Raw genomic sequence first — 17,511 nt, 5'->3', positions numbered from 1 at the left:
TGTGTTTGTTTTACAGTGTTTTTTGACCACCCCGGTCGTAGGGGGCAGCAAGGCTTTGCCATACGGGATGCCAAGTGTGGGTTCCTAGATTGAAGGCCTGAGGACCTGGTTTTGAGTGCAGGAGCAGGGTGCTTTGCTGGAAGGAATGGGGTTGGATGTCAGTGTGTGGGGGAATAGAGGTTCTCATGGGGGCACTGTGGGAGCTCTCAGGGGGTCTGGGGTTGAGAGCTACAGTGGTCCAATATGTGAGGTTAGATGGCACTATGAAAGCTTGGAAGCACTGTGGGAGGCTGGTAGGCCTGCAGGTGGTGGAATACCTGTGAGGAGGAAGGCTGCGGCCCGGCGATGGGCCATGACCCGCCGGTGGTTGACAACCATTGATCCAAGCAATAACATGTTCACAGTAGATTTTACAACAGATTTCTGTAGAAAAATTGGAAGTCAATAATGACCAGATCATCCTTCTATCTTAAATCATATAGGGGAGACTCTGTGCTCTTACTTTTATACTAAACACTAGTAGCTGTGATAACTATCAGTGTAAATGCTGTATTATATTCCACAATGTGCCCAGCCCTCCTTTACCTATAAATTTAAACAAGAAAAAATCCTTTGCCAATACACTTAAATATCCACTAATTCATTTAATCAACCAAAATTAGGTTAAAACAAAAAATAACAAAAGTACAACAGTGAATAAAGAAATACTGTAGTCTTATAATCTCTGCACATATATTCTGTGATCTCTAAAAGCTAAACTCCAGGAAACTTGACAATTCTAACTGCTTGTTTAGGTCTAGGGTTTAAAGGTTTAGGCAAGCCACAGATGATTCGATTTTCCTTCCTGCAACCTGTGAAAATCGCTAAATTGCCCCAGCAACACAGAATCCCTTCCGCAATGCTATTGTTTTCTGCCGGGGGGGGGGGGGGGGTCAGGGAGCCCTCCTTACTGGCAGAACAGAAGAATTACTGCTAGCAGCTATAGCCACAGGCAACAATCACATGCCAAAAATCTGATTGACAGCCAATTGACAGATCGACTTCAGTTGAACAAGTCTTCCCAAACATGGGTCGAATCTCAGCCGATACCTGCTGAATCGGGCAAGGTTCGATCCATCTATGGCCGGCTTTACTTCTCTTACTTCTTTACTTCTCTGCACTGATAGACCAGTCCCCGCAGCAACTTCTCCCCAATGCTACAGTGGTCTAAGGTCCTGACATCTTCAAGGTCAATTGCCCTGTACACAACTTTCAGCAGCCGATGCCGACATTTTAAAAAAAAAAAGGGGACAAATACCAAAATTAATTTTTATCGTCCGTCCCCAGCATGACCAATTTTAGTTTAATGTGTATGCAGTACGCCTGCGAAAAATCAGATACAAAAGACCGCGCATGATCTGAAGTTGCTGACAACCCGGAAGTCTAGGAACAAATGTCTCATTTTGTGAACATTATGCACTGTCAACTAAAAACGGTAATGAAGGCTGAGCAAGAGAGAAAAATCGGACGATATTCCGTCCGATTTTCGTCAAGTGTGTACGGGCCTTAAGCCTAGTGATCCTTTTCAACGTCGACAGAAGAGGTGATGGAGGGGGGGCAACTGCTATCCTGTCCAGGGCCCTATTATGCCTCAATCTTTTGCAAGAATGACTTTAAAAACTTCAGGTACTTTCAAAAGGCCGTAAAATGTGCGTAAACTCTTTAAAAGGGCTGAACAATGCACAATACCACATAACCAAGATATGAACTAGCACTATTATAACAACTGCTAACCCTTTTACGTTGTACATGCAATGATATGTAATAAAATGCCCGTGTTACAATGAATAGGTTTGAATGGGCCTTAAACATTCTACAAATCCTAACAGGAATTCTGGAGTCACTTCATTATAGTTCACTCTATAGAAAGGGTTACCAACCTTCTTATCTTTGTCTTCCTCTGCTTTTGAAGTATTTTCAGAAAGCTTCTTCATTTCCACCAGATCTTCCTGAACTTTTTCATATTTCATACAAAGTTCATCAATTTCCTGTTCTTTTAATTTAAGTTGGCCTTCCAGTACTTCCTTTTTCTCCTTTAACTGCGTAATGTCCCTTTGAGCCTGTCCATTGTCTACAGAAAACTTGTCTTTTTCCTTCAATAAATCACTTACTTGTGAAGACAACATGCTTATTTCATCTTCTAAAGAAACTTGCCTTTCTGCCAATAGCCTTTTAGTTACAGCTGATTCCTGGACAGAGACCTTCTCTTGCTGCAATTCACCTTCCAAGCCCTTCATTCTGGACTCTTGAGAAGCAAGCTGCTCCATCAGTCCATTCTTCTCCACCTCCATGTTTTCTATCTGCATCTTCAAATCTTCAATAACTCTCTCAAGCTCTGAATGTGGTGGGTCTTCCTTTTCCTTGTCCAATTGCTGCTTCAACTCACACAGTTCCTCTAATATTCTGGCATGCTGAGATGCTAGATCGACCAGGTCATTCTCTACTTTCTCTTTGCTTTCTTCAACCTCTTGCACAAGCTTCAAATGCTCATCTTTATGAATGAAGTCAGATGAGATATGATTGGAAGCTTGTCTTGTCTTTTCTAGTTCTGTTTGGGCTTCACTGTACAGCAAAGACAACTCACTCACTTGTTTGGTCAACTCATCTATCATAGTAGACCTATCTTCTTCTTCATGCCCATTCTCCAAAGTAATAGACTCCTTGTGACAGTCCAACTCTTTCCTTAATTTTTGTATTTCTTCTAGAAGCTCTTCTTGCTTATTTTTAAGTTCAGCATTCTCTACATTTAACTTTTCTATGACTGCGCAGTAAGACTTCTCCATCTCCTCTTGTCTTTCTATGGGCACCAAATTGACAATTCTTTGAGTTACGATATCTATTTGATGTCGTAAGTCGTTCATCTCATTTTCTTTCCTTTCACTTTCAGCTAGAACGTCCTGATACTCTCTCTTTAGCGCTTCAAACTCTTCCAGAACCATGGCGTTGTCCTCATTTGATTTTGAACTTTCTTCTTCTTCAAATTCTTGGTCAACCCTTGACATCCTCTGAAGATTTGGCTTTAGTGTTGTGTCATCGTTTCGTTCGTTGAGCGATCCCTGAGGCTGAATGTCTGTATCAGAAGGTGCTTCTGAAGTTTCTGTACTAAAAGATGTGCGGCAGCCTGCAGATATTGACTGGATATTCATTTCCAGGTCCTTCCTTATGGTTTCCGATTCCTCAAGTTTTATCTGCATTTCTTCTATCGTTTCTTCAAGCTGCTTGACTTTCAGTTCATATTTTGTCACTTCTGGTTGGGATTCGTAGGAAATGTCAGAGTTGTCGGAAATAACGGCTGGTGACTTTGCGTCTTTATCTTTGGCAATAGATAACTCCGCTTGGGTAGAATGAAACGAATCATAACTAATATCTGTTATAGCTTCAACATTGGCTTTTTCCTGCAAAAAAAAAGGACAGACATTGTAGACAACCCATGTTAAAAGTAAAAGAACAATAATTTTATTAAAAAAAAACAAAACAGCAGTTCAAATTCAAAAATATACTCTACTTGCAATGCAATGGGAGAGCAGGTATCATGTACAAGAAAGAAGGTGGAGAGAAGGAAAACTACAACAAATTAAATATGTAAACCCAACATTTCATATTCCTGATATGTGCCTGCTGTACCATGTACAGGCATACCCCACTCACTTTACGTACACTCGCAAGTACGGACACAGCCTGGTCAGCTTGGTATGGCACTACTCCCAGTTTTCAACATTGGCGTCTATGGGAAATTTTGGTCAGCTTGACATGGCACTGCTCCCAAACCATAAGTGACAGGGATACCAAACTTAGGGAGCACCGAGAGGGGACCCAGGACTACAACATATCCCAGCTTGCCTAGGTAATCTACCATGTGTGACAGGAAGTCAGGTAAATCTGTGGGTGTTGTCACAGACAGGAGATACATTTCCACCTTGTTTAGAAAATTCACCAATTACTATAGGGTGTCGGCTGCAGAGGTAGCTAGAAAGGTGTAAGGACGTTGAAAAGGCTTCAGCTGTTCAGGATGAGGCAATTAAGGCCTCTATAAGTTATCCAGAGGATGACTACTGATTGCTGCCTCCTGAGGCGATGTGCGCTGAGGAGAGCAGTCAGCTGAAGACTTCTCAAGGTGAGGTCATGGACTTTTTCTGTGTGAAAGGAAAACCAATGGACTATTGATTGTCTGCTGTATGACCAGCAGTGTCTGCCCAGCAGTAGGTTGGGACAGACTCCCTAGGTAGGTTCCTGTGTGTGAAGGTAGATGCCCACAGTGGCCAGGGTTTATTTTATTTTATGTTTGTTTTGAATTATGCTGTTTTTGAGGCTTGCACTTGTGTGAAGAAAATTGCAAGAATAAACCATAGACTGTTGTTTTCAACTACTCCTCGGCTATCTCTCTGTGTAACGAACCCCCCCAAGGGGGTCATCCACACCCACCACCGAGCTAATCCCTCACACATGTCATAGTCCTGGATCCCCTTAACATGCTCCCCAAGTTTGGTATCCTTGTCACTTATGGTCTGGGAGCAGTGCCATGTCAAGCTGACCAAGATTTCCTATGGAGCTAGTGTATTTACATGCATTGAGAAATAAAAAGGTATTGCTTCACTTTAAGTACATTTTCGTTTTACATACATGCTCTGGTCCCATTGTGTACTTAAAAGTGGGGTATGCCTGTACTTGTATGAGAGAGTCTCCTATTTTCTTTGTATTGCTTCCTTTGTGTGAAATCCCTGGTGTTCCAGCCAGTCCCTCTGCTTTCGTATAAAAAACTGTCCACGCTAAAAAGTAGAACACAGCGTTGCCAGTTCTGTGGCTATGCTGGGAACTCAGCCTGCTCTCCTCTAATTATCAGATTTCTGCTGACAGGCCTCCTGCACAACCATTCACTGGGAAGGTCACTGTGCTGCTGTTTCTCTTCCCCTAGCCTTCTGAGCTCCTTATGCAGCTGAGAACAGGGGTAATGTGTGTACTTATAAAAAAGGGGTTGCCTTCCATTTCTATTTTAAATGTAATGGGTTGTTTTACATAGTAAGTGTTTACATATACTTTAATACAATTTGAACTTCCAGTGGATTTAAAGGGTCACTATAGCAGAAAAGACTGTGTTTTTGTAACTGAATTTGGTTATCACCTGTAATGATAGTATTCAGCATATACATTTCTTTTCCTTAATCCTTTATTTAAAAATATCAGACAAGAAGCCAGTAATATCACAAAGACAGAAATACAGATTCTCAAAGGTATCACCAATCGGAGAAGTAATAAGGAATCAAAATACATGACTGAACGTTATGTGCGTCCAAACTTTACATTTGGTGAGATTGTGGTAATGATTATACAAAAAGAAAATCAGATGCAGACCAATGATTACAAGGTACAAACTTCAAGATGAAATACGATGTAAATCTCCCAATGTGGAGTGTAAATGTGGTTGTACTATATAGATGGGAATGAAAAATTCTGCATTGGTGGATGGAATGTAGTGTGTGACATAAGTATACTCTCCATGGGACAGACAGCATTGTAAAGTGGTAGTAAATTCTTAGTATAACCACTTTTGGACCGGAAGATTTTCCCCCTTAATGACCAGGCCATTTTTTGCGATTCGGCACGGCATTACTTTAACAGACAATTGCGCGGTCGTGCAACGCTGTACCCAAATAAAATTAATGTCCTTTTTTTCCCACAAATAGAGCTTTCTTTTGGTGGTATTTGATCACCTCTGCGATTTTTATTTTTTTGCGCTATAAACAAAAATAGAGCGACAATTCTGAAAAAAAAAAAACAATATTTTTCACATTCTGCTATATGACATTCCCAAAATAAAAAATAAAAAATCTATTTTTTTCATCCTTTTAGGCCAACTTGTATTCTGCTACATATTTTTGGTAAAAAAAAAATCGCAATAACGATATTTTGATTGGTTTGCGCTAAAGGTATCGCGTCTACTAACTAGGGAAGAGATTTATGTCATTTTTATTTAATTTTTTACTAGTAATGGCGGCGATCTGCGACATTGCATCAGACAGATCGGATCCCTAACTGACATTTTTGACACTTTTGGGGGGGATCAGTGACATTACTACAGTAATCAGTGCTAAAAATATGCACTGTTACTGTAATAATGACACTGGCAGGGAAGGAAATTTTGATTGTACAAACCTGTAACTTGTCTTGCAGTTCCTTGTTTAGCAATGTCAGAGAAGCCACTTTTGCTTGCAGTAGTGAAAGAGTATCTTGCTGTTCCACCTCTGAACTCACATCTAGAAGACTGTCTTCCCCTGTAATCAGTGGATATTTATACAATTAAATATGCTGCTGAAAAAATACATTTCAGTTTATTATAAATATATTCAAGTAGAAGGTGACGACTAACACGCCTTGGTGATAGGTAAAGAGACTGTTAACTTGTCCATGCAGGGCACAATGACCTTTGGGTTGAATTACTATAGCAGCCTATAATGGTCACTCAGCCTATTGAACGCAGTTAAAGCGGAGTTCCAGCCATTTACTCACCTGTCCAACGGTCCAGCGATGCGGCCGCCGGAAGCCTCGATCCTCTCCCTCGGCGCCGGCATCACTGCTGTGGGCACCCAGCTGTTACAGTTTGCGGCTTCACAGCCGGGTACCCACTGCGCATGCGCGAGTCGCGCTGCGCGCCGTGATTGGCCGGCAATCTTCTGGGACCTCTGACGTGTCCCAGAAGATTGCAGGGAGGGAGGGGGAGAGGAGAACTTCCGCTCAGGGCGCCGCGGCGCTCCGAGCGGAAGTGGGAGCGGGTACCTGTCAAAATTAGGTACCCGCTCCCCCCCCCAAAAAATGACATGCCAAATGTGGCATGTCGGGGGGTCAGGACTCCCTAAAGCGGAAGTTCCACTTTTGGGTGGAACTCCGCTTTAAGCTACGGTAACTTTGAATACTCAAGTGAAATTTCACAAAATGAGATTTTACCTTGCACATGATTGGATAATTGAAATGAATGCAGTTTCGCTTTATTCTGCAAGCTAAGTGAACATTCCATTAGGCTTTAGGATATTAACCTCATTTCCACCTCATCAGTGCCCATCAGTGCAGCCTATCAGTGCCCATCAGTGCAGCCTATCAGTGCCCACCAGTGCCACCTCATCAGTGCCCATCAGTGCAGCCTATCAGTGCCCATCAGTGCCACCTCATCAGTGCCCATCAGTGCAGCCTATCAGTGCCCATCAGTGCCACCTCATCAGCACACGTCAGTGAAGGAGAAAAATGACTTATTTTCAAAATGTACCCACTGTTACTCATCCTACCAGCCCTGCTTCACCAATACTTCCTCCAAAGCATCTGGCAACATTACTCGGTATAAAGGAGAATGTGACCCCCCTCCCCTGTGATAGTGCTCAGGGGGGTCTAGCAGCAAACTCCTAGGACCAAGGAGAGTCAAAAGAGTAGCAACAGGGGCCCTTGTAAGGTAAGTATAGGGTGGGTCAAGGGAAACCTTAGCAGAGACACTGTTACTCTGTCTTGTATAGACACACTGGGGGGGGGGGGGGATTTACTACAACTGGTGCACACAGAATCTGGTACAGCTGTGCAGAGTAACCAATCAGCTTACAGGTTTTAGCCCCCGTTCACATCGGGCCGATTTGACATGTCAAATCACATGCCAAATCAGAGCCTATTGATGGCAACAGCACCGTCCGCAAAGCCGGCGTCGCACCGATTCCCAAAAGTGGTTCCTGCACTACTTTTGGTAACTTGGGGGGTGATTTCAATATACATCTGTGCATGAACCCACAGATATCTCTCAAATCACCCCCGAACTCGCACTGAAATGCCGGTTTGAAATCGTGCGAGTTCACCTGCATGCACTGTGAACCTAGGCTTATTGTCAAAGCTTAATTGAACAAGCTGAAGTTAGAAGCTGATTGGTTACTATGCACAGCTGCACCACTTTTAGTAAATCCCCCCATTGACAGTGTATCTTTAACTTGTATATTTACAGTGCAGAACCAACAATTCAGTAAAACATTTTAAAAAATTCACCCTGGCAGTAAGGCCCTCTCACATTGCAAGGGTTAAATGCTATTATGTCCAGGGGTGCACAGAAAGGGAATAAACACTCACCTTTCTTTTGGCTCCAGCAGGGTCCCAGCACTGTGACTGGTCCCCCCCCCCCCCCCCCCCAGCTTGCTCTGGTTGCACTCCAGCCTCCTCAGAGTACAATTCAAGGCCAGTTCACACCAGAGAAACACAGTCCGGATGCATTCCAGGGACGTCTTTATTACTGATTGGACCCTGGACAAATATTTTCTTCGACCCTCTCAAATCCACTTATCAACTATTTGCAGGCAGTGCGGGCTCAAGGGGCAGCTGCTTTGGGCCCCACAACAATGATTGGGCTCAGGGCAGCTGCCCCTTTTGCCCTGTGGTAAAGATGGCCCTGCTCTCATCTGATTCCCCCATAGAGAGCAGCGGGGCTCTGACATCTCCCTCTCTGCACACAGAGCGGGGAGGGAGCTGTCACCCGGCCTGCTCAGCAGGGATCTGTGTATCGATCCCCCGCTGAGCAGCACGGATCCGCCTACGGAGGCGGATCCGTGTGAAAGAAGCCTAAAATCCCTGCATCTATAGACCTCCATGATCTAACACTGACCTATCTAGATGTAAAAGGAAAGGTATGGTGGCACTGCCTAAAGGTAAAATATATGTGCAAAGAAAAAAACCATATGTGCAACAATGTATAATAAGATAGCATATGCATAAAGTGTTAAATGTGATCAGGTATGACCACACAAAAAACTATAAATAAATATAAAGTGCAAAGATCTAATGAGTGCAACAAAGCCTAATTATAATGCCTACTAAATGCAATTATTACAACATTAATAATTAATATGTGCATGTTGTGTCTGAATCCGATGCAAATTCGGCCATACAATCTGTATACAATCTGTATGGCTGAATTTGCATCGCACAGACATCGCATGTGATTTGCAGAGCAGTGTGCTGCGAATCTCACATGCAATGTCTGTCATCACTATAGTGTGAGCCGGGACTGACTTCCTGTTTGGTTATGGGACAGGAAGTGAAGGGAAATCTCCGCAATGGGACACAGATGACAATAATAAACATTACAGGGATTATAACCCTCCTGTACTCTATCCAAAATGAAAAAAAAAAAACATTTTGCCTATAGTTCTATTATAAAGCGGTAGTAAGCCGCCAGCTTTTTTTCTATAAACCTGCAAGGCAAAGTTATTATGTGCTAGCATGCATCTCATACTAGCACATTATGTAAAACTTACCTTAAAACACAGCCTTCCAGCGGAGAGTTGTCACCACTGACAGGGCTTCCTTCTTCACCTGTTCTCCCTTCCTGGTTGTTGGGCTCCGGTCCTTCGATTGGACGAGCCAAGATAACATTGCTCTTGCGCATGCGTGTGGGAGCCGCTGTTCATGGCCCCTGAAGGAATGGCCACAGGTATGCCATGCACGGGTGACGTCACCAGCGGCTTCACAAGTAAATATCTCCTAAACAGTGCAAGTTTAGGAGATATTTTCTGTACCCATACATTAGGGCTCTTTCACACAGTCCGCCTCCGTAGGCGGATCTGTGCTGCTCAGCGGGGATCGATCCGCTGAGCCGGCGGATGACAGCTCCATCTCCGCTTGCAGTGCGGAGAGGGAGGTGTCACAGCCCCCGCTGCTCTCTATGCGGGATCGGATGAGAGCGGACCGCCTGTCCGCTCTCATCCGATCCGATCCAATCCCTGAACGGATGGAAAAATAGGGTTTCCATCCGTCCAGATTTCACGGACAGGATCGGATACGGATGGCAGCAGAGGTGTCTCCGCTGACACCTGCTGCCCCATAGAGCTGCATGGAGGATCCGATCAGATCCGCCTTAAAAACTGACAGGCGGATCTGATCGGATCGCCCCTGTGAAAGAGCCCTTATAGGCTTACCTATAGGTAAGAATTAACCAGGGGAGTTTAACACTATAGAGATATCAGACATCGCATGTGATTCAGAGCGCACTGCTCTGCTAATCACATGTGATGTCTTTGCGATGCAAATTCAGCCATTCAGATTTTATGTCTGAATTCACATCGGATTCGGACACAACACGCACAGGACCCTTTTTTGGGTCCGCACCAGAAATGGATTGCATGGTTATTTCCACCTATGTGATGCGATTCATGTCCGAACTGACAGTTCGCACTGCGATATGTAATCTTATCTGGGGGTGTCATTAACTTTGTATTGGCACCCCCAGCGATTCGCATATAAACTGCCTGCAATTTGAATGCGATGTGGGAACCCGCAGTGGATTCGCAGGCTTCCCGCATCGCATATATGTGAACCGGCACTGACAGTTATAAGTAAAAACTGACAATGAACGGTTTGTATTTGTATACGTTTGGACTGTTAAATATTCCATTGATAGTGTTTTGTTACATCTCTTTTTTAAAGTGAAAACATTTTACCCGTTGATCCTGATAGAAATCTTTTAAGCTCATTTCTTCCTGTGCTCCCTGTATTTGCTGACCATTTCTATTGGTGAACTAAAGAGCTCTTTTCAACTATGTCTCTATCGCCCCCTGAAAAGTGATTCAGAGTGGATCACTTTTTAGACATTCAGTAGGTGAGACTACTGAATCCCGAATGGCAATTGTTTTTTGGCTGTTTTTTTTTTTTTTCCCAACCAAAGGGCTATTTTGCATGGAAATACTGCACTACAACTGCTATCCAATCGTTAGTGGCACAGTCCTATGGGTTTTAACGCCTGCCAGACTGGACATGCCAAGTAAAGTTGCCACACCGCAATGCAAAGCATCGCATCCGCAGCAATGTGTACTCACTGGAGTGGACAACATTTTTGTTTGGAGGTGGGTGGTCAGGGGCGATAAAAATGCAGGTCAACTTGCCTATTTTTACTGCCCATGTGAAAAAGGCCTTAGGCTCCATTTACACCTGAGTGTATTGTTTTCAGGCTTTTTTGGACTTTTTTCAGGCGTTTTTTTTTTTTTTGGGGGGGGGGGGTTTCAGGCGTTTTTTTTTTGGGGCTTTTTTTCAGGCGTTTTTTTTTTTTTTTGGGAGGGGGGGGGGGCTTTTTTCAGGCGTTTTTTTTTTTGGGGGGCTTTTTTCAGGCGTTTTTTGCAGGTGTTTGGATTAAGGCATTGACATCTAACAAAAACAGTTGTAATCTGCCAAAAAAGAAGCTCATGTACTTTTTTGACCTTCAGGCATTTTGCTTCAGGCGACAAAACGCTCAGATGTGAACAGGGGCCATTGAAATGAATAGGATTTTACTTGTTGGGTGTTTTGTGACTTCAGAGATGAGCATTTTACGAGCTGAAAAACGCTCAGGTGTGAACAGGGCCTTATAGAAAAGAGGGGAGGGGGAGGTTTTCTGTAGTCCTAACCAACTGCTTGTCCTAGGGAGTTGAGAAGTCGTGGAGGAAAAAAAATAGAAAATAAAGAAAAATAATATAGGGTATACAATTGCGTCACGTCATATTGTTTGCAATATGGCTACCTGGAGTTCTTCTGTACACGGAATATATACAGAACTCCCCCCCAAAAACATCATCTCCAGCTTGTGTGATTGGCTCACTGATTTCCCCAGAAGTCTGCCTAAGATACAAGTCAGATTTCTGGCATCCCCTGCAACAAAAATGTCATTTTTGGTGAGATACTCCTAATGGGAACACAGCTAAAGGGATGCAGGCCCAGCAGATTTCCACATTAGATCTCTGCAGGTGCACAGCTGATTGATAATTATGAAACCACTCCCATGAGACCCACTCAGCACAGAGGAACAAACAGGGATTTCTTCAGAATAACAAAAGGTAGGAATCTGCAACAAAGTTTGTTAAAATCCCTGCAAAGTACAGAGATCACCCAGAGGGGAATGTTCTTTTCTCAACAAAAGTGGAGTTACGCTTTAAGAAAAGAAGGGCTTATCAGTCCTTAGTTTTGCTCAGAGATAGCCGGGAACAATGATCACTGACATCATATGCAGACAGAATAGAAAGAAAAGTTTTTTTTAAATGGTGTTTCTCTTTAACCCTTTCGCTGCCTGGTCTGTACGTCGTACGTACCTGACAGCGGAGGGTTTCACAGACAATCCTGTGGCAGCAGCCACCAAGACTGTGTGTAGAACTGACAGGCAGACTCTTAATATAGGTCTTTTAGACCCCGCATGTCTCAGTAAAGAGAACCTGTCACCTAAAAATCATCACATAAGGAACTTTTTGTCCCCTTTGTGATGAAAAAAAAAAGTTAAATGAAATAAATAAATAGCAAAAAAATGAAGTTACACCAAAGCACATAACCCCCTCAAAAAAATGTTGAGTCCCCCCACATATACACACGTATGAACATAAACGCATGTATCGGGCACCTACGTGTGGAAACGTCCTTTGCGACACATACACAGCGCACGCTGGAGTGAGAGCAATAATTCTAGCACTAGACCTCCTCCGTAACACTAAACTGATACCTATAGTGGGGCTTTTGAAGCCTATAGAAAAAAAAGGGTCTGAAGTTTGTCGCCATCTCACAGCGCACCCAAATTTTAAGGTTTGACATGTTAGGTATCTATTTACTCAGCACAACCTCGTCTTCTATATTTTAACAAAAAATTTGGCTAATTTATTGCTTTTGTTTGCCCTATAGTTCACTTTAGTGTGTTTTTTTTACTGAAATTTAGCATTTTCTAGACCTGTGTGACATGAAAAATTGGAACTACAGTACCACTATTTTATTCTCTAGGGTGTCTGCTTTCAGAAAATATATACTGTTTGGGGGTTTTACATCAACTTCAGGGCTAAAATTATTTTTTAAACATGTGTGCATGAAATGCAAAAAGGGCTCTGGCAGTGAAAAGGTTAAGGTGCTCATATACAAAAGGATTATTCCAGCAAATTAGACTATTTTAGAACTAATCTGCCAACAATCTGCTTTCTGACCACCCATAATTACTATGAAGTGTGCAGGATGGTAAAATTAGTCAGTCAGTGCATATTTAAATGTGTGCAGCCTTTGCATGAATGATTTTTATCACTTTACCTATCTGCTATAGATTAATTCCGTCCTTGCATGGATCAAAGCAGGGACTGACCGAATTATGATCCATGCATGGCCAGGCTGATTGTACCCAAGTCGATGCAAGCTGGGTTTAACTTTTTCTACATACGATTACTGGCAGCGGCTATAGCCCCCAGCAGTATTCATTGTATTCTGCCAGACAGGAAGGCTCCCTGCGCCCCCTGCTGGCAGTATAAAATAGCGATGTAGGAGGCATTCTCTCAAAAACACTGAATGTGTTGAAGGAGGAATTGAGCGATTTTTTTCCCCTTCCATCTGTGGTGGAAGGAAAGAAAATTGAGTCATCTATGGCCTGTCTAAGTCATGCAACCTATAATTTTACCTGTACTGTCACTCAGTCTGTCTCCGAATTCTCTCCTGAAAGGCGTATTTTCATCCTGCAGGAAGAAAAAAAAAAAATCAACTGAATGCCTAATTTATATATAAAAATAAAACAGCTAAACAGTCAGTAAGCAGCAAGATAAATCCATGAGGGATCGGTTTAAGGCTCCATGCACACAGGGCGTCATAAAAACGTGCTCCAAAGCTGTTTACTTGATGCCGGGAAACAGCAGCTGTAAAAACGTGCTTTCAGTAGCTTTTTCCATTAGCGTTATTGCACGTTTGGCCACAGTAGCTGTTAGCAGCGTTTTTTCTGCCTCCATTCAAAATCAATGGTTCCCTATGGAACCTGGGGGAGGGGGACCCCACGCCGTTTTTTTCCCCATTTTGGCGTGGAGTTCCCCCTCAAGATTCTCACAGCGCAAGTCGCGCCGCAAGTCGGATCATCCTGATCCGACTTGCGGTGCGACTTCCATTCAAATCAATAGGCTCCCATAGGGAACCATTGATTTTGAATGGAAGAAAAAAAAACGTATAACGTGGCTTAACGCACGTTAAGCCATGTTATTCAGCCTTTAGCAGCGTCAGACGTTTTTACAGCTTGACGCTGCAGCTCCAGAACGCACAGTTCCTGGGTTTTTTTTGGAGCTGTAAAACGCCTATGCCACTTGGAGCTCCTAAAAGCTCTATATGTGCATGAGGCCATAGAATAACATGGATGGGCGTTCTGCAGCTGCAAAAAAAAAAAAACGTCTGACGCTGCTAACAGCAGCTCCAAAAACGTCCAGTGTGCATGAGGCCTAAAGCTGAACTTCAGGTAAACAGCTAAATGCACTGATGAATTACAAGCAGTTAAGTCCATATATATTTGGACACAGGCACAATTTTAGTATTTTTCAGGTATTTACAAAGACATATTCCAGCTATAGTTACATAATGGATATGGGCTGAAAGTGCACACTCTCACAATTAATTTAAGAGTACGTACATCCAAATTGGAGGAAGGGTTTAGGAATTACAGCTCTTAAGAATAGACATCCCCCTTTTTCAAGGGACCAAAAGTCATTGGACAATTAAATCAAAAGCATTTTCTTGACTAGGTGTGGGCTACTCCATCGTTATTTCTCCATCAATTAGGCCCCTTTCACATGGGCTTTCTGATCCGATCCGTCTGTCAGTTTTTCAGGACCTGATCGGATGCTCCATGCACCTCTACGGATGCTCCATGCACCTCTATGGAGCAGTGGATGTCAGCGGTGACATGTCCGCTGATACCTGCTGCTATCCGATCCGATCCTGTCCGTGAAATCCAGACGGATGGAAACCCTATTTTCCATCCCTCTGGGGGATCGGATGAAAACGGACAGGCGGCCTGTTTACATCCGATCTCCCATAGCGGACAGCGTGGATCTGACATCTCCGTCCTTGCAAAGTAAGCGGAGACAGACCTGTCATCCGCCTGCTCAGCAGGGATCGGCGGATCGATCCCCACTATGCAAAACGGAGCGGAAAGCCCAGGTGGAAGGACCCATAAGCAGGTAAAAGGTCTGGATTTGATTTGTACAGATAAGAAAATCGTAAGTAAAATTTAGTCTGACGAACGATCTGCCGATTTTCGGATAGTTAGTATGGTGCTTTCGACAGCCGATTACGAATTTTTGTACAACAAAAACTGTATGTGCAGGATATAAAATTTTTATCGTACGTGAACAAAATGTTCGATTTACGTTTAATTAGTACAGTTTTTTCCATCCCAAAAAAAACGTAAAAGCAAGACTAGGCATGCTCAGAAATGAAAGAATACATACAAAAAATTCAACACATGACATCACTTCTGAAGTTGAATTCTGTTGTACGAGAATTTCGTATGAAAGTAACCTCTTCACTTTCAATGTGAGACCAGCATGCAACAAAAAATGGACGAAAATTTGTCTGACAATCTGATCGTGTGTACGAGGCTTTAGTGTGGTATTTGCATTTGGAATCTATTGCTGTGAACCTACATCATGTGTTCAAAGGAGATGTCCATGCAGGTGAAACAGGCAATTGTAAAGCGTAAAAAACAAAAAAAATCCATCAGAGAGATAGCAGAAACATCAGGAGTGGCCAAATCAACAGGTTGGTACATTCTGAGGAAAGAAGAACGCACTGGTGAGCTCAACAACATAAAAAGGCCTGGACGTCCATGGAAAACAACAGTGGTGGATGATCGCGGGGTCCTTTCTATGGTAAAGAAAAACCCATTCACAACATCCAGACAAGTGAAGGACTCTCATTACCAAATGATTATTGATTAAGCACAATTGCACTGTGTGAAACGGGTCTACCTGGGCTGGTGGGTGTTTTGTTGTGCCACCTTGGATATCTTAATAAAGGCAATTGGAACTCCAGTGATGTGTGGCCAATTCTTCTTATCTTGATACCCAGATGAAGGACATCATTCATATCCTGGGTATCGTTATACCAATTAAAGTGTACCATGAGAGACCAATACTAACAGTCGGTAAATAATTAAGAAAGAAGAAATAACAAAAGAAAAGAAAAAGAAAGAAGGAAAAAAAGGAAAAGAGGGGGAATAAACATCTTGAGTTGTAAAACCAAAGAGCAAAACCAGGTAAAACCAAGCCAAGTAGTATCAGGGTTGCCTACGCCTAAAACTAGATTAAGGCCTTTAATTCTGACAGGGATTAAAGTGTGGGCCTAGGGGGGATGCTACTAAATCCACAAAGGATACAATTAAGTATCAGGGATCTCCTTGGAGTAGCACATCCATCCCAACCAAATATCACGGAAACGTTCCAACTGGTCCCTAACAGTAAACATCCAGTGTTCAGCCTTCATGATATAGGTAACTTCTCGCTTCTATTCAGTTAGACAGGTGGCCTGTTCACAGTACCTTGGGATCAGGCATTTAGCAGCATTAAACAAAGAGGGAGTTACACTCTTTTTGTATCGCTAACTGAGGACCAAACAAAAATTTTGTTTGCTTTTATGATCAATTTTGGACCGCATGGAGCTTGCTGAATGAAAACTTCATGGTTAGAAATTATTTCGCTCGAGAAAAATCTTTCATTCTGTTCTTTCGAACTTTCTCGTCACTGCAGTCGAAAATTAATGTTGATTTGACACCACTAATCATAATGAAATCAAAAGAATTGCTCCAGCTAGAAACAGAAACAATTGACTCAAGCTTGCTGGAGCAAAAAGATTATAAGGGTTTTTCCAATCTCCATATAGAAAAAGTTGGAAAAGTGGTTGCAAGGGGAAATTATTTCAGGCCTTAGGAACTTTAAAGGATCCTAGACTGGAAAAAGCACTAGTAGAAGCCACTGGCTGATCCTCTAGTTTCAGAGTCCTGTGCACCGTATCATTACGAGCTGAAACTCTGTCTTTAAACTTGGGAGTAACACGTGGACTGTGACTTCTCAATCAGTAAGGGACTGGAGTGACTCAGATTCTCAGAAAGAGTCCTTGCGGCTGCTGACCCCAAAGCCACTAGTTAATCAAATAAATAATTTGTGAGAGAAGTCTTGGATGAGTGTAGTAAACACCTCAGCCAAATGGGCAGAGGATCCAGCCATACCCAACGGATCCAATGAGGACTCCAATGATGAAACCGACTTTAACAGCAGAGGTCAATATGTCTCCAAGCTGTAGATGTTGGCACCATCAGTAGGCACATTGAAAGCTTCCACTAAGCCATTAGTGGAGTGTACGCTGGGAGCACCCAATACAGTGGGGCTGTCCCCTTCATGTCTAGAATCAGATGCAAGGCTCAGAGTAGGAAGAAAGGCCTTGGGTATTAGCAAAACCCAGACAAATGGTAGCAGATGAGGATTGAATGACCATTAAACCCTCCTGTGGTAGAAACTGGCAAGAGCAGGTGATTTAAAAGTGCCCAGTGGCCTATGTAAATGAGGTAGCTCTCAATGTTTGGGCCAACTAGCCTACTCACTAAATAAGTCAAGGTAAGTACTGAGGCAATGGTAGTGGCTCTGGACCTGGAAAGTGCTCCACAGCCAATTATTACCAGTACAGAGTCTGCTAATCATCCAACTCGGAATCCAATAC

At 43.0% G+C, this 17,511-nt stretch overlaps 1 protein-coding gene across 2 annotated transcripts in view; it reads right to left on the bottom strand.

The window, feature by feature from the left end:
• Positions 1-17,511, bottom strand: part of RAI14 (retinoic acid induced 14) — a 309,495-nt gene that overhangs the window by 17,513 nt on the left and 274,471 nt on the right. For both annotated transcript variants that reach the window (XM_082244058.1, XM_082244059.1), the window contains 3 exons: positions 13,442-13,496; positions 6,190-6,308; positions 1,920-3,434 (listed from right to left, as the gene is read on the bottom strand). In XM_082244058.1, coding sequence (XP_082100184.1) covers positions 1,920-3,434; positions 6,190-6,308; positions 13,442-13,496 — 1,689 coding nt within the window. The remainder of the gene's footprint in view (positions 1-1,919; positions 3,435-6,189; positions 6,309-13,441; positions 13,497-17,511) is intronic.

This window comes from Pelophylax lessonae (assembly GCF_965119305.1).
Source record: "Pelophylax lessonae genome assembly, chromosome: 1".
Taxonomy (NCBI): Eukaryota; Metazoa; Chordata; class Amphibia; order Anura; family Ranidae; genus Pelophylax; species Pelophylax lessonae.
Note: the sequence above shows the minus strand (reverse complement) of the source record. Positions and strands in the feature narration are given on the sequence as shown.